The 21,228-nt window shown below is 45.8% G+C and overlaps 3 protein-coding genes across 4 annotated transcripts in view; 2 read left to right on the top strand and 1 right to left on the bottom strand.

Moving 5' to 3' along the window:
• The first annotated feature begins 1,469 nt into the window (after window positions 1-1,469).
• KLHL36 (kelch like family member 36) lies at window positions 1,470-9,900 on the top strand. Its single transcript, XM_081203956.1, has 5 exons — window positions 1,470-1,616; window positions 4,342-4,423; window positions 5,431-6,504; window positions 7,977-8,134; window positions 9,281-9,900. Exons 2-5 carry the CDS (start codon window positions 4,361-4,363, stop codon window positions 9,834-9,836), a joined length of 1,851 nt encoding a protein of 616 aa, XP_081060082.1. The 5' UTR covers window positions 1,470-1,616; window positions 4,342-4,360; the 3' UTR covers window positions 9,837-9,900.
• A 3,979-nt stretch (window positions 9,901-13,879) lies between these two features.
• On the bottom strand, window positions 13,880-15,982 carry LOC308591845 (NF-kappa-B-activating protein-like). Its single transcript, XM_081202818.1, has one exon. It carries the CDS (start codon window positions 15,754-15,756, stop codon window positions 14,746-14,748), a length of 1,011 nt encoding a protein of 336 aa, XP_081058944.1. The 5' UTR covers window positions 15,757-15,982; the 3' UTR covers window positions 13,880-14,745.
• Window positions 15,983-18,874: 2,892 nt separating this feature from the next.
• Window positions 18,875-21,228, top strand: part of USP10 (ubiquitin specific peptidase 10) — a 32,609-nt gene continuing 30,255 nt past the window's right edge. For both annotated transcript variants that reach the window (XM_081202673.1, XM_081202672.1), the window contains exon 1: window positions 18,875-19,033. In XM_081202673.1, coding sequence (XP_081058799.1) covers window positions 19,013-19,033 — 21 coding nt within the window. In that variant the 5' untranslated portion in view covers window positions 18,875-19,012. The remainder of the gene's footprint in view (window positions 19,034-21,228) is intronic.

The raw sequence follows: 21,228 nt of genomic DNA, 5'->3' as shown, positions 1-21,228 counted from the left end.
CCAATAGATAAAAGCAGACCAATTAAGTTCAAGGGAGCTGTCTCCCTATTTATTTTTATTCATTTATCTACTGGCACACATTTGGATTCCAGGCAGTCTCCCATGCAGGTACTGACCAGATCCACACCTGCTTAGCTTCAGCTATGTGGTGGCTTCTTGTGCCTTAAGCTTGGGTGTGCTTGGGATTGCAGCCACACAGTAGCAAAATCCTGAGCACGTTATATCAGTAGTTAGGTGCTGTTAAGGTCACTCTGGGATTTAGCTCCTGCAGCCTGTGCTTAGCATTACTGTTAGACATTTGCATTTATGTTGTGTTCACATTTATGGCTTACAATGCTGGGAGGTCATTTTTGCTCTTCTACATTTAAAGCCATGTTTGTGGTGTTGTGCACATTAGAGAGGAGGTGGGCAGGTCTTCGCCTGATGCGCATGACCTTTTTTTGGTTTCCCTGCCCCAGGAATTCCTATTTATGAAGGAGTCATCTGCACATGTGCAATGGCTATCTCAAATTCACACAACATTCCTAAGGCTTAAGTTTTCTAGTTGTATTAAAGCTGGTTTGAGAGGCCCCCACTACCTGCACTTTCCAGAAACAAATGAAGTTGTTTTTGGCCCAACAGGCTTTCCCAGAGGGATAAAACCATACCCCAATGTGATTTATGAAAAACAGTAAAAACAAACAAACCCAAGAACAATAAATACATTTAAAACAAGACTACCACAAGTGTCTACCTGTCCTGGTTTTAGTCTTGTTTTAAATGTATTTACTGTATTGTTCTTGGGTTTGTTTGTTTTTACTGTTTTTCATAAATCACATTGGGGTATGGTTTTATTATTAATAATAATAATAATAATAATAATAATAATAATAATAATAATAATAATAATAATAATATACTGAGGATAGCTCAGTCAGCAGAGCATCTCAGGGTCGTGGGTTTGAGCCTGTTGGGCAAAAAGATTCCTGCCCCAAAAGGGGGTTGGACTAGATGACCCTCTTGGTCACTTCCAACTCTCTAATTCTATGATTCTAATATAATAATAATCCTGGCGGCATGGGAAAGTTTTCAGCAAGCATTTGAAGGTGGAAACAGAAGGCGCCTGCCAATCTCTCTTGGAAGAGCATGCCACAAGACTGCTTTATTATTATTATTATTATTAGTAGTAGTAGTAGTAGTAGTAGTACTGTAGTAGTAGTTGTTAAAAAAAAAAGTGCAAAAGCTCTTCCTTGGCTGCAAACAGACGCTCTCTTGCCTCTACCCTCCCAAGGCAAAGGAGAGAGGCGGCTTCTGCTTGCTGCTGCAGCCTGAGCGGAATTTCAATGCCCGAGGGAGACCTGACCTCTTTGCTGCAGCAGCGAGATCAGCTTTGCTTTCGCTCCGCGCTTTGCTCGTGCCCGATTTGGCGGAGAGGCGCAAACCCGAGTTAGCCCCACCCTATCTGCCAACCTCCTTGTCCCTCTCTCTCTCTCTCATTGGCGCGCTCCCCTTTCAATCTGGGCCACAGTTCCTGGATGATTTAAAAGACAGAGAGGGAGACATGGCTGCGAGAGGAAGAGGCGAGCAATGTAGCCTTTTCTGCGGCTGCGAGAGCGGCAGCGCTCCTGAGCCCTGCGGTAAGAGCAGCAGCAGGGCCCTCGGCGCCTCCTTGGGGAGATGCTCGGGGCGAAGCATGATGGGAAACTCCCGCTGCCTCGAGCCCCTGAGCCCAGCAGCCAACCCGCCTCACCATCGGCTGCCTCCCCCTACCCCGTGATGTTAATTGACTCTCAGCGTGGTTGGGCAGATTTGGGGTGAAGGCAGAGCTTTGGAAGCGTGGTGGAAAGTGTGTGTGTGTGTGTGTGTGTGTGTGTGTGTGTGTGTGTGTGTGAAGGCCGATTCCCATTGGCTGTTTTCTGGGCAGGATATGCGTGTTGCAATCCCTTCCTGGGCACTTTTAAGATTGATGTTTTGTTTCCCCCCAGCCACATGCTTACTGGGTTATCCCCCCTCCCCCACTTATCCCCTCCATGCATTGGAGTTGCTGAATTTGAATTCCCCTTTCTGCCTCTTTCACCAACTTCCTTTCCCTATTTTCCTTTGGCTTTGCAGAACAGGCTCGGGTTTAGGACAAGCCAGGAGAACCCACTATTCCCTCCTCCTTTTCTGAAAGGGTCAGATTAATCAACTTTGTTAACTGTGCCCATTTACATTATGAGAGTAACCCCTATTGATATCAGAGGGACTTAGTCCCAAGTAAACAGGTCTGGGACTGCACTGTTAATTTCAAAACCTAAAAGCAAACTAACACATTAGTTTAGTGAAAATGCCATCCTTAACTGCCTAGAATGCTGAAATATTTGTTAAGGACATTTTCTTTTACATGTTTTGGTTTCAAATCTTCTTTTTACGCCTCTAAGGGCAATCCAAAATAGGCTTCAGTCCTATATGCAGTTACCTAGAAGGAAACCACATAGAACTGGGCTTGCTTGTTAATAGTGCAGTCCTATATATGTGTAGAGGGATGTGGGTGGCACTGTAGTCTAAACCACTGAGGCTAGCACTTGCTGATTGGAAGGTCGGCAGTTCAAATCCCTGTGACGGGGTGAGCTCCCGTTGCTCGGTCCCTGCTCCTGCCAACCTAGCAGTTTGAAAGCACGCCAAAAAGTGCAAGGAAATAAATAGGTGCCACTCTGGTGGGACGGTAAATGGCATTTCTGTGCACTGCTCTGGTTTCGCCAGAAGCGGCTTAGTCATGCTGGCCACATGACCCGGAAGCCGTACACTGGCTGCTCCCTAATGGTCAGGGGTCCCTTTACCTTTACTCAGAAGTAAGTATTAAGTTTGATTTAAGTGGCTACAGAATTGGATACAGGATTGCAACTATTTTAGATAGATGATAGATAGACACACACACACACACACACACACACACATATATATACATACATACATACATACATACATACGTATATCTAAAGTCAGGATACATGACCCATTATTCCCCTTTTCTTCTTTAACCTCACAATAACCCTGTGATATAGGTTAGAATGAGAGAGAGAGACTGTCACTCAGTGAAATTTAGCTGAGGGGCAGTTGGATGCTGGGCCTTGACTAAACATGCCTCATTGGGCTGCACAGTTCTCTTGAGGAAATTAGTCTTCAGTGCAATTCTTTTTTTAAAAAAAATAGTATAAATTGGTTTAATTTTTAAGTGGAAAAAACTACTAAATATATATATATATATTGTGCTTCGTATGTTCCAGTTTACTCATTGCCCTCTTCTCACAAACTGATATTTTGGTTAAACTCTTATTACATGACTTATGCAAAAACAAGACTCACTGTGTTCAGTGCTGTTTATTCTTATAAACAGCATTGGATTGCAGTCTTCTCTATGGCTAATTCTGTGTGTGTGTGTATGTGTGTCTAGATCTCTGGCCCCTGCTAAATTTATTCTCCTTAAAATTGTATTACTCTCATTCTATTTGTGCTAGTGGAAAGGCTGTGCCATGATTCCAAGGAATGATGTCAGGAATGAATGCACCCTCCTCTCTGGCAGTTGAAATATTCTGCAAAGGGGGGGAAATGAATTGCCTGCCAAATAATGGCTTCCTTGGAAGGTGGTGGACTGTCCTTGGTTAAAGGATTTTAAGCAGAAGCTGGATTGCTACCTATTGCAGATGCTATAGCAGCAGATTTCTTGCATCAGCAAGTGGATAGCCTAGTTGACCTTTGTGGTTCTTTCTAACTTTATGATGGGGAAACCTTTTGGGAGCCTCCTGATTATGGCTAACCTGTCAATGAAACCTATGAGACTTTTGGTACAATCCTATGTGTAGGAGACTACCTACTGCATAGCAAAGGACCATAGCATAGCACTATAAATTGATTAAGCTGTTGTCCTGAGCTTGCCAAACTTTTCATATCCTTAAAAACAATTTCATTTTCACTTCTTTATTGCACTGAAGAGGATGGCATTTAAGATGACATTTGCAGCCTGCAGTTTTAAACAATATTATCTATTTAAAAAACAACATTGGAGGTAAATTTTTATCTGATTAAAAAGTGTTTCTTTATTCAATGGAGGTTTCAATCCTATACCCACATCCCCTTGAACTCAGTGGGGCTTGCTCCTGGGTAGGGCCCCACCCACTTTTCAGTTGGGTCCCACCCACTATTGGAATTCCGTGTGGCCCTCAGCCCCTAAAAGGGTTTCCCACTCCAAATCTAAGCAACTGACTAAAGTTAAAACTTAAACTCCTTGACTGTATTCTAGGCCCCCATGATTAGAGTTCATCTTGCTTTCTCTTTCAAAGGTGACTGGGTTGTTAATTTGTTTTTTGTTTTCCACACTCATAGGACTGCAAGAAGCTGCACAATGATGGAAGGAACAAGACAAGCAAGGATTTCTCGCCCACACAAGATAAGCGAATCCTCAAAGGTCTGCGACTTTTTGCATGTATTGCTTGTTACGTTGGCAGACTGGAACTTCTCCCACAGATATGGGAGACTTGCATTTCTCTGTTTAATACCCCAGAATTAACGCCCATTTTACATGTGGAATGTAGTGGTTTTCAAATTATATATGAAAAGAACCTCTCCTGTTTTCCACATGTGCTGATTTATTCGCAGGTCTCTTGCCCAAGAAAAAGAAACAGGGATGGTTGCTTTTAGAAGTTGCTTTGATCCATAAATGTCTAACTCTAGTTCATAGTGCTGTTGTCTGATGAGGAGACCACTGTCTCTTAGGAAGCTGCTATATATTGAGCCAGACCATTCATTCATCTAGCTTACTGCAGTTCTTACTGGCTGGCAGCAGCTCTCCAGGGTTTCAGACAGGGTCGTCTCCCAGCCCTACTTGGAGATGCCAGGGACATTCTGCCTGGAAAGCAGGTGCTCCCCTTCTGAACTAAGACCCTTCCCAAGAGACATAGGAAGCTGCCATATTGGTCAAACCATTGGTCCTTGTACAGAGTTTTCTCCCAGTTCTACCTGGAGAAGCTGGGTTTTCAACGAGGGACTTTCTGCATGCATAGCATCCACTCTGAGATGTAGCTCTCCTGAACTGCCCAGGAGAGGGGCAAACGGCCAACCTGGAACTGCAGGGCTTTGTGTGACCCCCTGCCTAATTCCAGGCATATACCAGGAAGGTGGCAGCCAGTTAAGATCATCACTACCCAGCATTTTCTCTCGCCTAAGATAACTCCATACTGTATTTGCTTTTTCTCCTCCCTCCCTCTTGAGTCTCCCATAAGAAAGAGATGGAAGGGCGGTGGTCTTCTTAAGAGATAAACAGAGAGTGTGAGGTGGCTCTGGAACCACTCCCTGTGCTGCCATGTTGCTCCCAAAGGATGACCTCCGAGGGAGCGTGGCCCTCTGCCAGATAAATTCATAGATTTATTACCCCTCAGGTGAATAGCAATTTGACACCCATTCTCTTCCTTTCAGGTATACAAATGGGCTGACCACTCCAGCCTAGTTCTTCAGAGCTTGAACGAACAGAGGCAACGGGGCCTCTTCTGTGACGTCGTTCTGGTTGCAGACGAGCAGAGGGTCCCCGCCCATCGGAACATTTTAGCGGTCTGCAGTGACTATTTCAACTCAATGTTCACCATTGGGATGCGGGAAGCCTACCAGAAAGAGGTGGAGCTCTTTGGAGCATCCTACGTTGGCCTCAAAGCCATCGTGGACTTCCTGTATGGGAGCGAGCTCTCCCTCGATGGTGGCAACATCGATTACATTTTGGAAACTGCCCACCTGCTGCAGATCTGGAAAGTGGTTGACTTCTGTTGTGAGTACCTGGAGAACGAGGTCAACGAGGAGAACTACTTGTACCTGCACGAGCTGGCCTCTCTCTACAACCTCAGGCGCCTGGACTTGTACATCGATTCCTTCATCTTGAGGAACTTTGGCACGCTGTCTTTCACGCCACACTTCCTACAGAATATTTCCATCCAGAAGCTGTGCCAGTACCTGGGCAGTGACGACGTCCAGCAGGAATGTGAGCATGACTTGCTGCAGGCCGCGTTGCAGTGGCTGACGCAGTCCCCAGAGAGGGAGAGGGAGGCCTACTCCGTCTTGGAAAACATCCATTTCCCCTTGATACCAAAGAGCGACCTGCTGCACCGCGTCAAGCCGGCCGTCTGCTCCCTCCTCTCAAAAGAAACCAACTGTGAGACCTTCGTCGAAGAGGCGGTCCACTACCACAACAATGTCGCGGCTCAGCCGGTCCTTCAGAACAAGCGGACCACTCTCCGCACGAGTGACGAAAAGCTCCTCTTCGTCGGCGGGGAGGTGTCGGAAAATTGCTTGGAGCTGAGTGACGACACCTGCTTCCTGGACACCAAAACGGGGCAGTGGGTGAGGGAAACACCGCTCCCTGCTCCGCGGAGCCACCACTGCGTTGCAGTGCTCGGAGGGTTCATCTTCATTGCTGGAGGAAGCTTTTCACGTGACAATGGCGGGGATGCCGCCTCCAATCTTCTATATAGGTATGACCCTCGGTGTAACCACTGGATAAAGGTGAGGCTTCAGCTGCAATGGGCACATATATGTTCTTGTAAAATTTTATGCTTTTAGCAGAAGGTAAAAGACTTCTGTCCTTAAAACATGAAAACCAAGGAGTGCAGCCATCTGTGCAGCAATGCTTATATCGTGAACTGTGGAATCTGGTTTCCATATTGCAATATATCATGCCCCTCCAGATTCAATGGAGGTGGGGGGAGCAGTTTCTCAGCATTCATGGTGGTGCACAGAAGACTGAGAAAATGAGGCACTGTTCTCTAAGAAAGGTCAGAAATTGGGGCGAGGGGTGGTGTTGGAGCTTTGATAGGCAGAGAGTGCCTTGTATGGCTTGTGAGTCTGGGTAGAGGTAGACTTTACCTGTTGCAAGCACATGCACAGAGATGTTTGTGGAGTAAGAAAATAACAAAGCAGTTTATTATAGGAAGTAAGTAACTCAAAGAGCTTGGGAGGCCCTGAGTACTGAAAAGATTGTGTTCCCCCTCCTAGTTAATTCAAAATACTAAACCACAAAATAACAAAAAAAAATTCAAAATAAAGCAAAACTTACATTGTATATTAAATTAAAATAGCTTCTTTCTAGAGTTTTTCAGTAGAAAATTCTGAATAAATTCATCAAAGCTTTTTTACATTTTTTAAATACAAGTGTCAAATTCTTCCTCCTCGATGGTTCCAACAATCTCTCCCCTGTAGCAAGTCACTTCTATTTTACTAACTCCTTGATTTCCTGTTCTCATCAAGAGAGACGTTCAAGTGAGGATGGGGTTTGGGTGCCTCTCTGTAAATGGATACATCTGTTATTGAATTAATCAGGCTTCCTGAATATATCTTTCTTCTTACAGATAGGTAGCCGTGTTGGTCTGCCATAGTCAAAATAAAAAAATTCCTTCCAGTAGCACCTTAAAGACCAACTAAGTTAGTTCTTGGTATGAGCTTTCGTGTGCATGCACACTTCTTCAGATACACTGAAACAGAAGTTGCCAGATCCTTCTATATATGCCAGATCCTTCTATACCTTCTCACTATATAGAAGGATCTGGCAACTTCTGTTTCAGTGTATCTGAAGAAGTGTGCATGCACACGAAAGCTCATACCAAGAACAAACTTAGTTGGTCTTTAAGGTGCTACTGGAAGGAATTTTTTTATATCTTTCTTCTGATATGGTTAGAATAGCCTAATCTAGACATTGTTGTAAGCCAATCTGTTTTCTAAACTATTGTCTGGCCATCAAAAATATATTTGGCTGTAAGTTAATTTAGAATATGCAGGAAATGATAAAAATAAATTTAAGGAACCTTAGAAAGAGGAGGAAGGAAGTCAAGTATTGAAATGTTAAAATGACTGTAAAACTATTGAAATGAGTATAACTGAAAATAATAAATAAAAAAATGATACATACATACATACATACGTGTGTGTGTGTCTATATATGACTATTCAGGTATGTCGTGGGGCTTCCTTTTCTTTCACAGCTTGCTTCCATGAGGCAGCGTCGTGTAGACTTCTATCTGGCTGCCATCAAGGGCATGCTAGTGGCTGTCGGTGGAAGGAATGAAAATGGAGCGCTTTCATCTGTTGAGATCTACAGCCCGGAGAAAGATGCATGGACCTATGTAGCAGGCTTGCCAAGGTAACATGGATCAGGATCTGGAGATGATCATTCACATGGGGGTGTATATGTGAACCTCAGGTCTGGGGGCCAGATTTGGCCCTCCAAACCTCAATAGCAATCCTCCCCAAGCCATGTCCCTGCTTTGCAGTTGTCAAGTATGTGTATAGTGTATGTGTGTTTCACCTCTTGCCATGGCCGCTAGTGGCAGGTGAGCCCTGGAAGGCTTTCCAGAAGGGAATGGGGTCTCAGGCTGAAGATTACCCCCCACCCTTGTTTTATTTTGGCTTTCACTCAATCCAGCACCCTCTGTATGTTCTTGGAGTATAACTACCATCCTCCCTGGCCGCTGGTCATGTTGGCTGGGGCTGGTGGAAGTTGGGAGTCCAACAAGGTACCAGGTTGGGGAAGGCTGTTTTATGTTGCAAAAAGAACAATGTGAGTTTCCTGGAAAAAGTTGCAAAATTAAGTGGTTTGCTTGTTGCCTCTTACTCTTTGTGGTGGCAATTCAAAGGAAAAGCTGTAAGGATCCTCAGACTGTCTAGGGGCAAAGTGGAATTTGATCTCTTGGCTTGCAGAACTCAGCAGTAACCGGGAGTCATGGCAGTGGAATCCAGCAGAGACCGGGACACTGAATCAGGTCCATGGCACGTGGCACACAGGGGAAGCAGAGTTTTTCGTCTGTATTTCCTCAAACAAAGGGGGCATTGCATAGGGGTTGTGGACAGTAGGCAGAGGCTCAGAAAGCCTCAGGTCACCTCCAGCAAATTGCTGGAGGGTAAATTGCTCACTAGGAGCTCTACTTGGTGCTGAGAGCCAGGAGCCTAGGAGAGGTGCATGGGAGGCTGAGGTTGAAAAGACTTCACTTCACCTCCAGCCTTCATAGGAGAAAGTGGGTCACTAGGAGCTCTCCTTGGTGCTGAAAGCAAATGTCCTGCCTTTCTGCATTGTGTGGGCCCCTATTCAGGACCAGAACACCATTAGTGTTGTATCCTGTAGGCTATTATTATTACCTCTCCCACCACTATTTCTATTATGATAACAGTACTTCAAAGTTTAGTGGGATTTCTAAAATATTCATCTTGTTTGAAAGGGTTTTCTTCTGGACTCTGAAGGGAACCTCACAACTGATTATATCTTTCCCCCTCCCCTTTCTTTCTGTCTTAGGTTTACTTATGGCCATGCTGGCGCAGCCCACAATGATTTGGTTTATATATCAGGAGGCCACGATTACCAAATCGGCCCCTATCGCAAAAATCTGCTCTGCTACGATTATCGCACCGACGTGTGGGAAGAGAAGAGGCCGATGATCACCGCCCGCGGATGGCACAGCATGTGCACCTTGGAGGATGACATTTACTCCATTGGCGGCAGTGACGATTACCTCGAAACGATGACCCGCTTTGACATTTTGGCTGTGGAGTCTTACAGCCCACAGTGCAATCAGTGGACCAGAGTGGCACCCTTGCTGCAAGCCAACAGTGAATCTGGAGTGGCCATGTGGGAAGGCAAGATCTACATCCTTGGTGGCTATAGCTGGGAGGACACTGTCTTCTCCAGAACCGTCCAGGTGTACAACAAAGAGAAGAACAAGTGGCAAAAAGGAATTGATCTTCCAAAAGCAATTGCTGGGGTTTCTGCTTGTGTGTGCGCATTAAAACCAAGATCAGAAGAGAAAAAGAAAAGGCCAAAAATGAAACGGCATCAGAATCAAGGGAGATGACAAACTTTTGGGCAGTTCAGCCATGGAGAAAGAATGTGTACCAAACCTCTAATCATATTTTATATAGCATAAAACTACAACAAAGGGTTCCTCCCACCCCCTTCTCAGTTGGACTGGGTGATTTCTGATGATGAAATATCTACATGGTTCCAGGAAAGGCAGTTGAATGTTAATGCCATATTGTTCTTGGGACTGTCATTATTGAACAAAATCCAGTAGAAGAAATGGTAAAATGTATGTAGAAAATGGTGGTTGGGAACATCTGTTTAGAAATCAAAGGAAGGAGACAGGAGTTGAGAGAAAAGCAGGTTGTCCTAAAAAAACCGGAACGGTAATTCAAAGAGTTGTCCTTCAATTCTCACTCATCCAGTGTAGCTACAAGTTGGGAGGTATGCCTTTAATTGTGGGCAATATGTGTGTTCCCTATTCAGACAGAAGTATGAGGAAAGCATTGAAGTGAGAGCGAAGTGAGGGTTACTTGTGTTTAAAAATTCAGGTGTGCCGAGTATTAAAAGCTGCATTTGCTAAAGTCTCCCAAGCTTGAATGGGACATTGTTCTGGAGTAAGTAACTGGTATATTCCAGCAATTGGGTCGGTTACCTGAAACAAGGAAACATTGCTTTTGTCTCCTGCTGCATTAAGGCCCTTGTCACTTGTCTTTGGCTTGAATGGTCCATCTGTGTCCATCAGCCAGTATGTTTATTTTATACAAATGTACTACTGTAACATTTTATAAGAACTTAAATGCTGCCATTTGGATGGAGTCTCAATGACATGGTGGGGAAGATTCCCCCTCCCACTCCAGACAATGAAAGTCTGTTTTCTAAGAGTTTTTGAAACCTTTTGTATCATTTTTTAAATGAGACACATTTTTGCTAATACCTAGCCTGTAACTTGTCACCTGGTGTGTTAATTTCTCTTAAAGCTTCCGATGCATAATTATAGTCCTGTCATTTCTGTTCGGGAGTGTGTTACACTGGGGCTTTCCCAGGCAGTGTGGATAACTTTGTTGTGAAATCTTGCCTTGGAAAAAGCAGTTACATACCTTTGCATTGTCAGGTGGCTAAAGGTAAAGGTAAAGGGACCCCTGACCATTAGGTCTAGTCGTGACCGACTCTGGGGTTGCAGCGCTCATCTCGCTTTATTGGCCAAGGAAGCCGGCGTACAGCTTCTGGGTCATGTGGCCAGCATGACTAAGCCACTTAGAATCATAGAGTTGGAATAGACCACAAGGGCCATCGAGTCCAACCCCCTGCCAAGCAGGAAACACCATCAGAGCACTCCTGACATATGGTTGTCAAGCCTCTGCTTAAAGACCTCCAAAGAAGGAGACTCCACCACACTCCTTGGCAGCAAATTCCACTGTCGAACAGCTCTTACTGTCAGGAAGTTCTTCCTAATGTTTAGGTGGCGAACCAGAGCAGCGTATGGAAACGCCATTTACCTTCCCGCCGGAGCGGTACCTATTTATCTACTTGCACTTTGACGTGCTTTTGAACTGCTAGGTTGGCAGGAGCTGGGACTGAGCAACGGGAGCTCACCCCGTCGCGGGGATTCGAACCGCCAACCTTCTGATCGGCAAGTCTTAGGCTCTGTGGTTTAACCCACAGCGCCACCGGTGACTACCATTCTTCTAAAACAAGACCAGTTTGCCAGCCTAACTGAAAGGCGAATGCGCTATCAAATACCTTTCGAAGTAACAGTACTTTCACACGTCCTAATTACATAAGAGCATATGCAGAGCCTGCTGGATCAGGCCAACAGTCCTTCTAGTCCAGCATCCTGTTCTCATAGTGACCAACCAGATGCCTGTAGAAAACGTGCAAGCGGGACCCTAGCACAAGAGCATTGTCCCCTCCTGCAGCTTCCAGCAACTGGTATTCAGAAACATTATTGCCTACAACCATTGAGGCAGTGAGTTCCATAGTTTAACTATGTGCTGCAAGGAGAAGTACTTCCTTTTATCTGTCCTGAATCTCCCAACATTGGATCCCTATAAGTTCTAGTGTTAGGACAGAGGGAGAAAACATTTTCTCCATCCACTTTTTTGAGCCCATCCAGAGTCAAAATATGTCTATACACTAAAGCAGGCATGTCTAACAGGTAGATCGCGATCTTCTGGTAGATCATGGGGTGTTCCTGGTAGATCTCTGGCCCCTCAGTGATCTCGTTACAAAAAAGCAACAACCTTTGGCTTACAAAAAAAGCTCCACGACTTTGGGTAGATCACTGCCAGTCTTTTTACGACAATGGGTAGATCACTGCCAGTTTTTTTTATACTGTGAGTAGATCACAGTCTATTGGGAGTTGGACATCCCTGCCCTAAAGTATTGCCAGATTTTGCCTCCTTTTGCAGTAGCCTCTGCCATATGTAAATCTGTGTCACTCAATTTGCTAATAGGGCTAGTCACATTCTCAGCCCCGGAGAGCTCCCCATCCCTGATGGTTTATGCACATAACTCAGCTACAGCTGCCTATTTATTTTTTTTAATCCAATATGGGAACCAAGATTGGCAGTCCAGCTGCTGATGGAAATGAGAGGCATGGAAACAACTGTGATTGGAGTGATGGAGCTTTGGGGAGCCAATCAGTGGGAGCTTCTGTGGGAGTTGTAGCAAGAAACAAATCTGAAGCCAAGCTTGTTTTTCCTTCATTGTCAGATGCCATTTTCCCGCTCCTTTGAGGAGGACTTTGCAACCACAGAACTGCTTAACTCTACAGCCAAACTCAACCAGCCCCCAGAGTTGTGGGATATCTTTTTGTCATCACCAGTAATGCATGATGGTCACGGGGCATGATTCAAAGACCTGTCCATGACATGCACAGGATATGGTTTGAATCACTGCCAAATTTGGGTGATGTGCTAACAGAGCTGATTCCCGTACCTATATAGATCAACATGACTACTTCACCCCGGGTTGGGAATCAAGATGGGTAGGGTTTTTCCATGGCTGCTGAACAATAAATTGAATGGCTGAAGTATTTAGAGTGGTGCCCCGCAAGACGAATGCCTCGCAAGACGGAAAACTCGCTAGACGAAAGAGTTTTCCGTTTTGGAGGTGCTTCGCAAAACGAATCTCCTATGGGCTTGCTTCGCAAGACGACAATGTCTTGCGAGTTCCTGCGGGGTTTTTCCCCTCCCCCCTTTTTCTAAGCCACTAAGCCGCTTATCAGCTGATCCGATAAGCCGCTAAAAGCTGCTAATCCGCTAATCCGTCAATGGGCTTGCTTCGCAAGACGAAAAAACGGCTAGACGAAGAGAATCACAGAACGGATTCTTTTCGTCTTGCGAGGCACCACTGTACTTGTTAAGGAAAGGATGAAGAACCTAGACCATTTAGATCAGGGCTAAGTTATCTCTGACCTGCAGACGTAATTAGAGCTGTGAGGCATCTGCAATGGGCTCAGAAGGCCATTTCAGTCAAACCACACCAACCTGGCTCAGCTGAAAGAGGTTTGCAGGCACCTGATTGAGGATGTCTGCAAAGCCCTGTGCAAAGTCCTCCATGAGCCCCACTGATCCATCAGGTCTGATGGAGTGCTTTAAAAGGCACTTGCAGGCTATGCATTTGCCTGCACAGTTTGCTTTCAACCATGGGGGCAAAAAAGTATTGCCTGACACCAGGTGATTTATAGGTGTGCAGCCCTACACACCTGTGAAATTTGGCCTGCAGGGTGGGTGAAGCAGATAACTATCAGGCCTGCTGGGCAGATCCAGTTGCCCCTCCCCCCTTGCTCCATATGCTGTGGGATCCCATCAGTGTGGCCAGTGGTCAGGAAGGGAGTTGTAGTCTGAACATCTGGAGGTTGCCAGGTTTCCATTCCCGAGTTAAGGGATTTATTCCTGTTTCTCAGACCTGGAAGGGCTACTTGGAAGGAGCGACTGAAAATAAATACAAAGCATAACTTAGTGCTTCTGATTCTCTAAAGATGTGTTCACCCCATGAAAAAGCTTCATTTTAAAAATAAAAAATAAGGAATTCTGTCATTAAAAGACATACCAAGCTATCTGTAGGAGAGAGAGAGAAATATCTGATAACTAATTCATGTACTAGAATGAGTTTAACATAGCTGGAGTTGAATACATTTATAAACCTTTTTCTAGTATAAACACTAAACATGGGCTGACTCCGATTTCTTCTCCGCTTTCCATTTGGGCATGTTTTAATTCTACAAGTTTGTGAACCAACTTCACAAACCATTTGCAAAGAAGAAGTGGTTATACCATGTAGTCATAAATTTTGAATTCATTGCCCTTTGAAGACAACACACATGTCAGCACTGCATCAGAAGAGACCTGCCAGATCAGACCAAAGGTTTATGTTTTGTGAGCATAACAGAAAAACGGGAATGTTTACAAGGTACACCTACTGGTGAAAAAGAAGCTGGAGCTGGCCTAACTTCTACCAAAAATTACAAGTATATTTAGTGTTTTCCCTAGAAACTGAAATTAGGTGGTCAGGTGTTTGAATTTTCAGGAGGTAGCGGTGAGAGGAAGATCTCTTTGATCCAAACTCTCTGCAGCTCAAACCCAACATTCTCTTAGCAAAGGATTTTAAACAAAGCCAAGTTTCAGTTGCATAAGTCTTGGTTTGCTGCTCAGGATTTTACAAAGTGTTATAGCACAATATATTGGATTCCTAGCAATATTTTGGGAAGGTTTGCAAGAGAGCACGCCTTGTTTCATTTAGACCATTGTCCTTCTGCTGCTGGCAACACCATGCAGCAAATTGGCGAAACCGGGCTGTCCACATACACCTGTCAATGTTCTTATTTGATACACACAAACCATTTTCTGAAGTTCAGCCTGGAGTATGCCCTGCAAGTTGGGCTGTGATGCTGGACACCCGTTTGCAGATCGCTGTTAACAGGTGCCGCTTGTCAATATACACAAGAAGAAGCATCTAGTTCATTTGTCATCTTTGCCCTGGGTTTTCCTGTAGACCATCTCTCGGAAGCCTGCCAGAATTTTGTTCTCCCTCTTCCGCCTCTCCTCCTGGTTGAAAGACGCCAGGGCCCTCTTTTCATCTGCACTGTAGATCTGGTTCTCCTTCCGCAGGCGCACAGCTTCCATTCTCCGGTGCCTGCTGCCGCTCATCACGTAGCCAGACTTCTCAAATGACGCAATCTCTTCGCTGGTTAGGCCAATCTCACCTCTCCTAGGGATGCGTTTCCCAGCTTTTACATACTCGGCCATGGCAGCGCCTTCGCCAGGGAGTAAAGCGTGCCCATAGTTCAGGGGTCGGTCCTCTTGAGAGGCATGGGTAATGGGAGCTTCTGGTCCTATGAAACCCTCCCCATCTGCATTTCTTACTCTCTCAGTCCAGAGATCCCCCTCTTGCTGTTGGTCACCATCCGAGTTATCGCTGCTGCTCAACTCCCTGCTTTTCTTACTCTTTCTTTTCTTGGACTTCTTTTTCCTATGCTTCTTTTTCCTCTTCTTGGCTTTCTTTCCCCCCTCCTCACGTGAAGCAGCCTTTCTCTTCTTCCTCTTCTTTTTCTTCCTCTGTTCCTCTTCTGAGCTGGAACCAGAGGAGCTGCTCTTTTTAGATGCACCCCCCTCGTCTTCTGCAGGGGTGTGCTCATCAGAGTCCCGGTCGGGAACTTTGGGCGAGACCCCCCAAACTTCGGGTGCTCCGAGCTCACCTAGTCTCTCTCTCTCGTTCAGTCGCCTCTGCCTCAGCGACTCTTCCTGCTCCTTGCCGTAGTGCTCGGGGCCCGGCCGGGGCCCGAAGGTGTGAGGGGGCCCGGGGCGCTGACGAAACCCGCCGCTGCTGCCGCGATCGTGGGATCGGGACCGGGCGCGGGAACTCTTGCAGCGGCTAGACCTGGGTGGGGACGGGCTGGTCGAGCTGCCGCTCCGCTGCCGCCGCGAGGGCGGCGTCTCCGCTGGGCTCCGCGAGCGGGACACGGGCGCCATGGCCTCGGCGGAAGTGCCTCCGTTGCGTCGAGGGGCGGAAGCAGCGCCTCCGGATTGCCGTTTGCACACCTTTATTAATGGAGAAGGAGCCTTTCCTAGGGAGGGGCCCCCATTTTCGCCTTCTCTTCCCCCTAGCCCTCAATAAAAAGGGAGGAATCCACAGATGTGAGCCACCGAGGGGACGAACAATCCATTGCAACACAGCTTGGCCCCTCCCACAAATTAGTGTTTTTAATACATTTCTCACTAAAGTTATTTTTGGGGAGTTCCCTTTAATAAAGCCAGCCAGGCTGTCTCTGTTGCTAATTGCACCATTCTGGGGAGGCCTAGCCCCTGTTTCCTTGCCGAATCCTTTGTAGCTGGAGCACGTGACATGACATGGTTAAGAAAATCACCTGTCAATTTAGGCACCCTGTACCACACCCACTTTCTAACAGGCATTTAATGTTTTTCACCTGGAACAAGCTATATAACTTAAAATAAATGGGTTTCCCTCCCCTAATTTATCTTCCCACCCATGCACATAGCTGTCAACTTTTCCCTTTTCTTGCGAGGAATCCTATTCGGAATAAAGGCATTTCCCTTAAAAAAGGGGGAAAGTTGACAGCTATTGCCCATGCAAGGATTTGACTGGTAATAACTCTGCCCACTCCCCGGACCCCTCAGAATGGGACATTGTGTTAGTTTGGTGCAGTAAACACAAAAAACTGTAATAATAATAGATAGGTAGCCGTGTTGGTCTGCCATAGTCAAAATAAAAAAATTCCTTCCAGTAGCACCTTAAAGACCAACTAAGTTAGTTCTTGGTATGAGCTTTCGTGTGCATGCACACTTCTTCAGATACTTCACACAAAAGCTCATACCAAGAACTAACTTAGTTGGTCTTTAAGGTGCTACTGGAAGGAATTTTTTTATTGTAATAATAATGTAAACATGCAGACATCTGGACTGCCTTGATATTTGCCTGTGATCAATGAAGTTTCAGTTTTCCTAACTGAACAGGTAGCCTGGGAGTTTTCATTTGGCAGGCTGCCGCAGTGGTTAAGAGTGCTTTCAACCAGTACTGTTTCTTATGTAGGTTGTACCCTTCTTGAGAACTTGAAATACCGATCTGTGCTTTATAAACTGCAGGTTTGACTACTGATAAATACTCCCTGTGGTGCTTCCCTTGAAGACTTTTGGGAGGTTTTACCTAGTAGTGCAAGGGTTCTCGAATTGTGGTGTGTGAGCATCAATTCATGTGGTCTGCGGTGCCACTGGGTACCTGGGTTTGAGGCCAAAGATGGGAGATGGCACATCCATTGCAGTGAAAGATTCATGTTGCTTTTTAATTGTATATCCATTGCTTTTATTACTTACGGTGTATTCTATTGTATTACAGTTTGAATTTTATGGAATTCAAATTGCCATACAATAAAGGGCAATATATAAGAAATAAAAGAAGCAGTTAAAATACAATTAAAAATCATACAGTACATTACAATTACTCAAACAGGAGAAAAATAATTATGTGGTCTGCCAAGACCTTCAGCAATTTTCAAATGGTCTGTGGGGGAAATGGCTTGGGAGGCACTGATCTTCTACCAAATGCAGCCATATCTTCCCTACTATAAGACAAAGGAACTTGGGGGCCTCTTTCTTAAGCTACATAGATGCTCTGAGAATGGGGAGCTTGAACTGAAAGAGTTCAGGGAGTTATGGAGCCTAATACCAAGCTGCAATCCTCTCATCTGAGCCAACAGAATGGGTCTCCACTACATCCAGTGGATGAATCAATGTATAATTTGCTTTTAATTGTTTGCAGGCCTCCCTGGACCTTGGGAAAGGCAGATAAAAAAATATATGCCTTTAAAATATTTGTCATTCCCCTTTATAAAAACATTACACAGAAATGAATGACACAACATATACATACGATATAAAGTACAACTAATAAGCATAAAGTAAATGTGTTTATTGCATTTATATTTCACTTTTTGTCAGGCCCCCAAGGTGGTTTAGTTTTAAAATATTGATTTATTTGATAAGATTTGATCCAACTCTTCCTCTGAGAAGCCTAGTGTGTGATTCTCCCTCTCATTTTAACAACCCTGTGAAAAGGTAGGTGGCTCAAGATCAACCAGTATGTTTCATGGCAAGTGGGAATTTGAACCCAGGTTTCCTGCACAGAATCAGTAGAACAATGGTTGCTTTTACAGCATTTTTTTTGAGGAATTGCAATATATGTGACCACCTCGCCCCATGACAAACCAGTTTCCTCCAAACGCATTGGCCATTTATAGAACTAGGATCCATAAATCTGCCGCCTGCTGCACCTGTTAGATTAGTTTTGTTTCGGTTGTGTGTATATATATTATTATAACTGAAGATATAATTGCAAGATAAGAACAAGAAAAAACACCATCCACAACTGTCAGTGTTGCTTTCCTGCTCATTCATTCACATTCCGCCCACTATGTTGAAACAATCCTAACACTGCGCCTGCGCAGCACAAGCGTTTCAGCATTTCTTTGCTCATGCGTACCAAACGGAACCGCCCAATCCCGCCCCTTGACAGTGCTGCGCACGCGCGGAATATTCATTCATCTCTTGATACAGCAAGCCCAATGCACGCTCTCGAGTTTGGCGGTCGAACTACGCACGCGCAGAATGCACTTTTATTCTTTCCCTTCCCCGCCTTGAGGGCCGCACGCGCAGAACCCTCCTCACCCCCGCCCCGCCTTTTCCCTCACATTCAGCAGCTTTGATTTGCCTTTATCCCAGCTCAATAGTAGGGAAGAGCTGCGCATGCGTAATGTATCACCAGTCTTCCGTTTGCCTCCGCCTTGCTTTTTTTTCTTCCAACCCTCTCTTCGTTCTCTCGCGGTCGCTTGCCGAAGCAGCTGCGCGCGCGCAAAAACGTCCGCCTGCGCCTCCCTCCCTCCCGTCAATCTCGGGCCACCCCCGAGTACGCACGCGCGCGAGGGGAAGGAACGCGAGATCCTCGACAAGAGACCTTTTTTGTCAAGGCGCGCGCGCACGCGCGCGATAGGGACAGACGCTGGAGCGCGCGGCGTGAGCCAGAATGACTAGGTGCGCTCGCGCCTTTGCGCAGGCGCAGCTGCCCGCCCCGCCTCGCGCTGCCCGCCCTCTCCTGTGTGGTGTGTGTGCGCGAAGAGAGAAGATGGCGGCGGCGGGGCCAGCAGCGTGAGGCGTTGAGGGAGACGCTGAGCTCGCTGCTGCCGCCGCCTCCCCCGCCGAGCGGGGACGGGGCGCCATGGCCGTCCACGGCGCGCAGGTAAACGCCTCAAGCCGAGCCCGGAGTCCGCCACCTTTTATTCCCTTTCCCTGCCTGAAGGGGTTTCCCCTCCGCGCTGTGGCCCGGCCAGGCCTCTCCTCCTCCTCCTCAGGGCAGGAGCACGCTGCGTGTGTGCCTGGCTTGGCAAGGGCTGGGCCTACCCGGCCGATTTCTGCAGGCTCATCGCGTCGTGTGTGTGTGTGTGATGGCGAGCGAGCGGGTTGTGGCGGGAGGGCTTTCTCCCCGCTAAGCCACGGGGCGCCTCTCTCTCTGTACATGATGAAAAGGAGGGGCTGGTGGGGGGGCGCGCGCGTGCTCGCGGAGGAGCACAGCCAGGCGAGGGGTTTAAAAGCAGCCATCCCATTGCACACTTTACTTGGAATTGAGGAGGAAAGAAGAAATTGCGGGTGTGTGTGTGGGGGGGAGAGATCTCTCCATTGACCTTAATGGAAGAGCACGCCTAAAAGACTGTGTATGCGGGATTTTATACCCCCTCCCGAGTTTCAAGCACACATGGGTAGGGGGGTTTCATCGATACATTAGTAAGGATGAATTTGCTTGAGCGGCTTTATTCGGAGAATAAAACCCATTGGTAGGACTTCCCATTTTGTTTTGTTTTAACTCGCAGTTTAAAGCGGGAGGAGGGGTTGTGCTGTTGCAGCTTTGCAGCTTCATTCTCTGAGCAGGTTAGGGAAACTGGCCAATATTCAGTCATGAGACTTTGCTCCTGGGTAAGAGTGCGCTGGTAGGAAACCCAACAGCGTGCTTTGAGGGAGTAAGTCTCCCTAGGTAAAGTGATATACTCAAGTGATACTACTCAAGAGTAAGCCTCATAGGGTGTATAGGATTGTTACAGCTTTTCAGCCAGGCACCTTTTACTTTTGTTGTTGTTTAGGAGTAAGTTTCCCTGGGTTCAGGTATAGAAGAATTTTACTGCTAATGTTATTGGACTATAACTCCCATCTCCCTGATAACTGGCCATGCTAGCTGGGGCTGATTCCAGCTTGATCCCTGAGCAGGCTTATTATTATTAGGAAGTGAATTATACTACATTCATAATAGGACTTTGGTCCTAGAGTAGTGTGCATGGGGTTGTAACCTCAGTCTTTATACCTTTTTAAGTGGGTGGGTAGATTAACTTTGGAGGTAAGAAATTGAATTTTACCAGTGATGGAGGCAACAAGTGCAGAAGGTAGGGAAACACTGAAAGTAGGCATTGCTTTTTGTAGAGGAGGGGAGGGAATTGCAAAAAAAGTGCCCACGGACTTGCATCCATTCATTCACTCTTTAGTTCTCACATGCTTAACTTGGAAGTTTTAGTCCTTGCTCACAGACTGCCAGACATGCAAGAGAGTTAAAAGTATTGGACAGGTGCTAATTGCGAGTAGTTTTATACTTGTTTGTTGCACTCTGGTAGTAGGTGAATACATGGGGTATACATAGGACACGCAAGTAACTGGGAAGATTTCTTTTGCTCATAGAACTTTCATCTAAAGTTCATGTAATTGAAAAAACTTGTGTTGAGGCAGGATTCTCCACATTCAGGCCTTCATGAAAACATTACAAGACTGCAAAACAGTCTACAGTTAGCTTCACTAAAGTAAAGTGGAGGATCTGGACACACTATGCTGGACACTGAAGGACAAGGACATTGTTTTAGTAAAATGAATTTGTATGACTTGCATAAAGCAGCTATGTCACAGACTATGGATGAAGGTGACTCACACCCTAAAGTACCCAGTAGTCTGACCTATATATAAAAAAAACCCATCTTAATATGATGGATCATGTTGACCCCTGGGATTTCAAAGAAACAAGGTTATCTCTTCAAGAGAGAGAAAATGTTACTTAAATGCCAGTATAACTTGTTTTGTATCAAATTTCTAGATTTGGGATTCATCTGATGTCTTGGTTTGTAGATACAAACCCCTTCCCATTCCCAAGTTATTTTCTAGGAGACCTTTGTTTTGGGTAAGGCAGTGGCAAATACTAAGTGCTGTTTTCACAGAGAAAATTGGACGGGAGATTAATATTGAACATGAGGTACAATTGCAATGAATCTTTGTCTGGCTAGTTAGAAAAATATAACTTGATACTTCAGGGGGGGAAAGAGATTGGATATGAGTCTTCGAACTGAGACACATGGTTGTATCTTCTACATCATAATCTGAATTCTGCTATGTATGATGCCTGGT

This window comes from Podarcis bocagei, assembly GCF_964188305.1.
Source record: "Podarcis bocagei genome assembly, chromosome: 7".
NCBI lineage: Eukaryota > Metazoa > Chordata > Lepidosauria > Squamata > Lacertidae > Podarcis > Podarcis bocagei.
The sequence above is the reverse complement of the archived record's forward strand: the minus strand, read 5'-3'. Positions and strand labels throughout refer to the sequence as shown.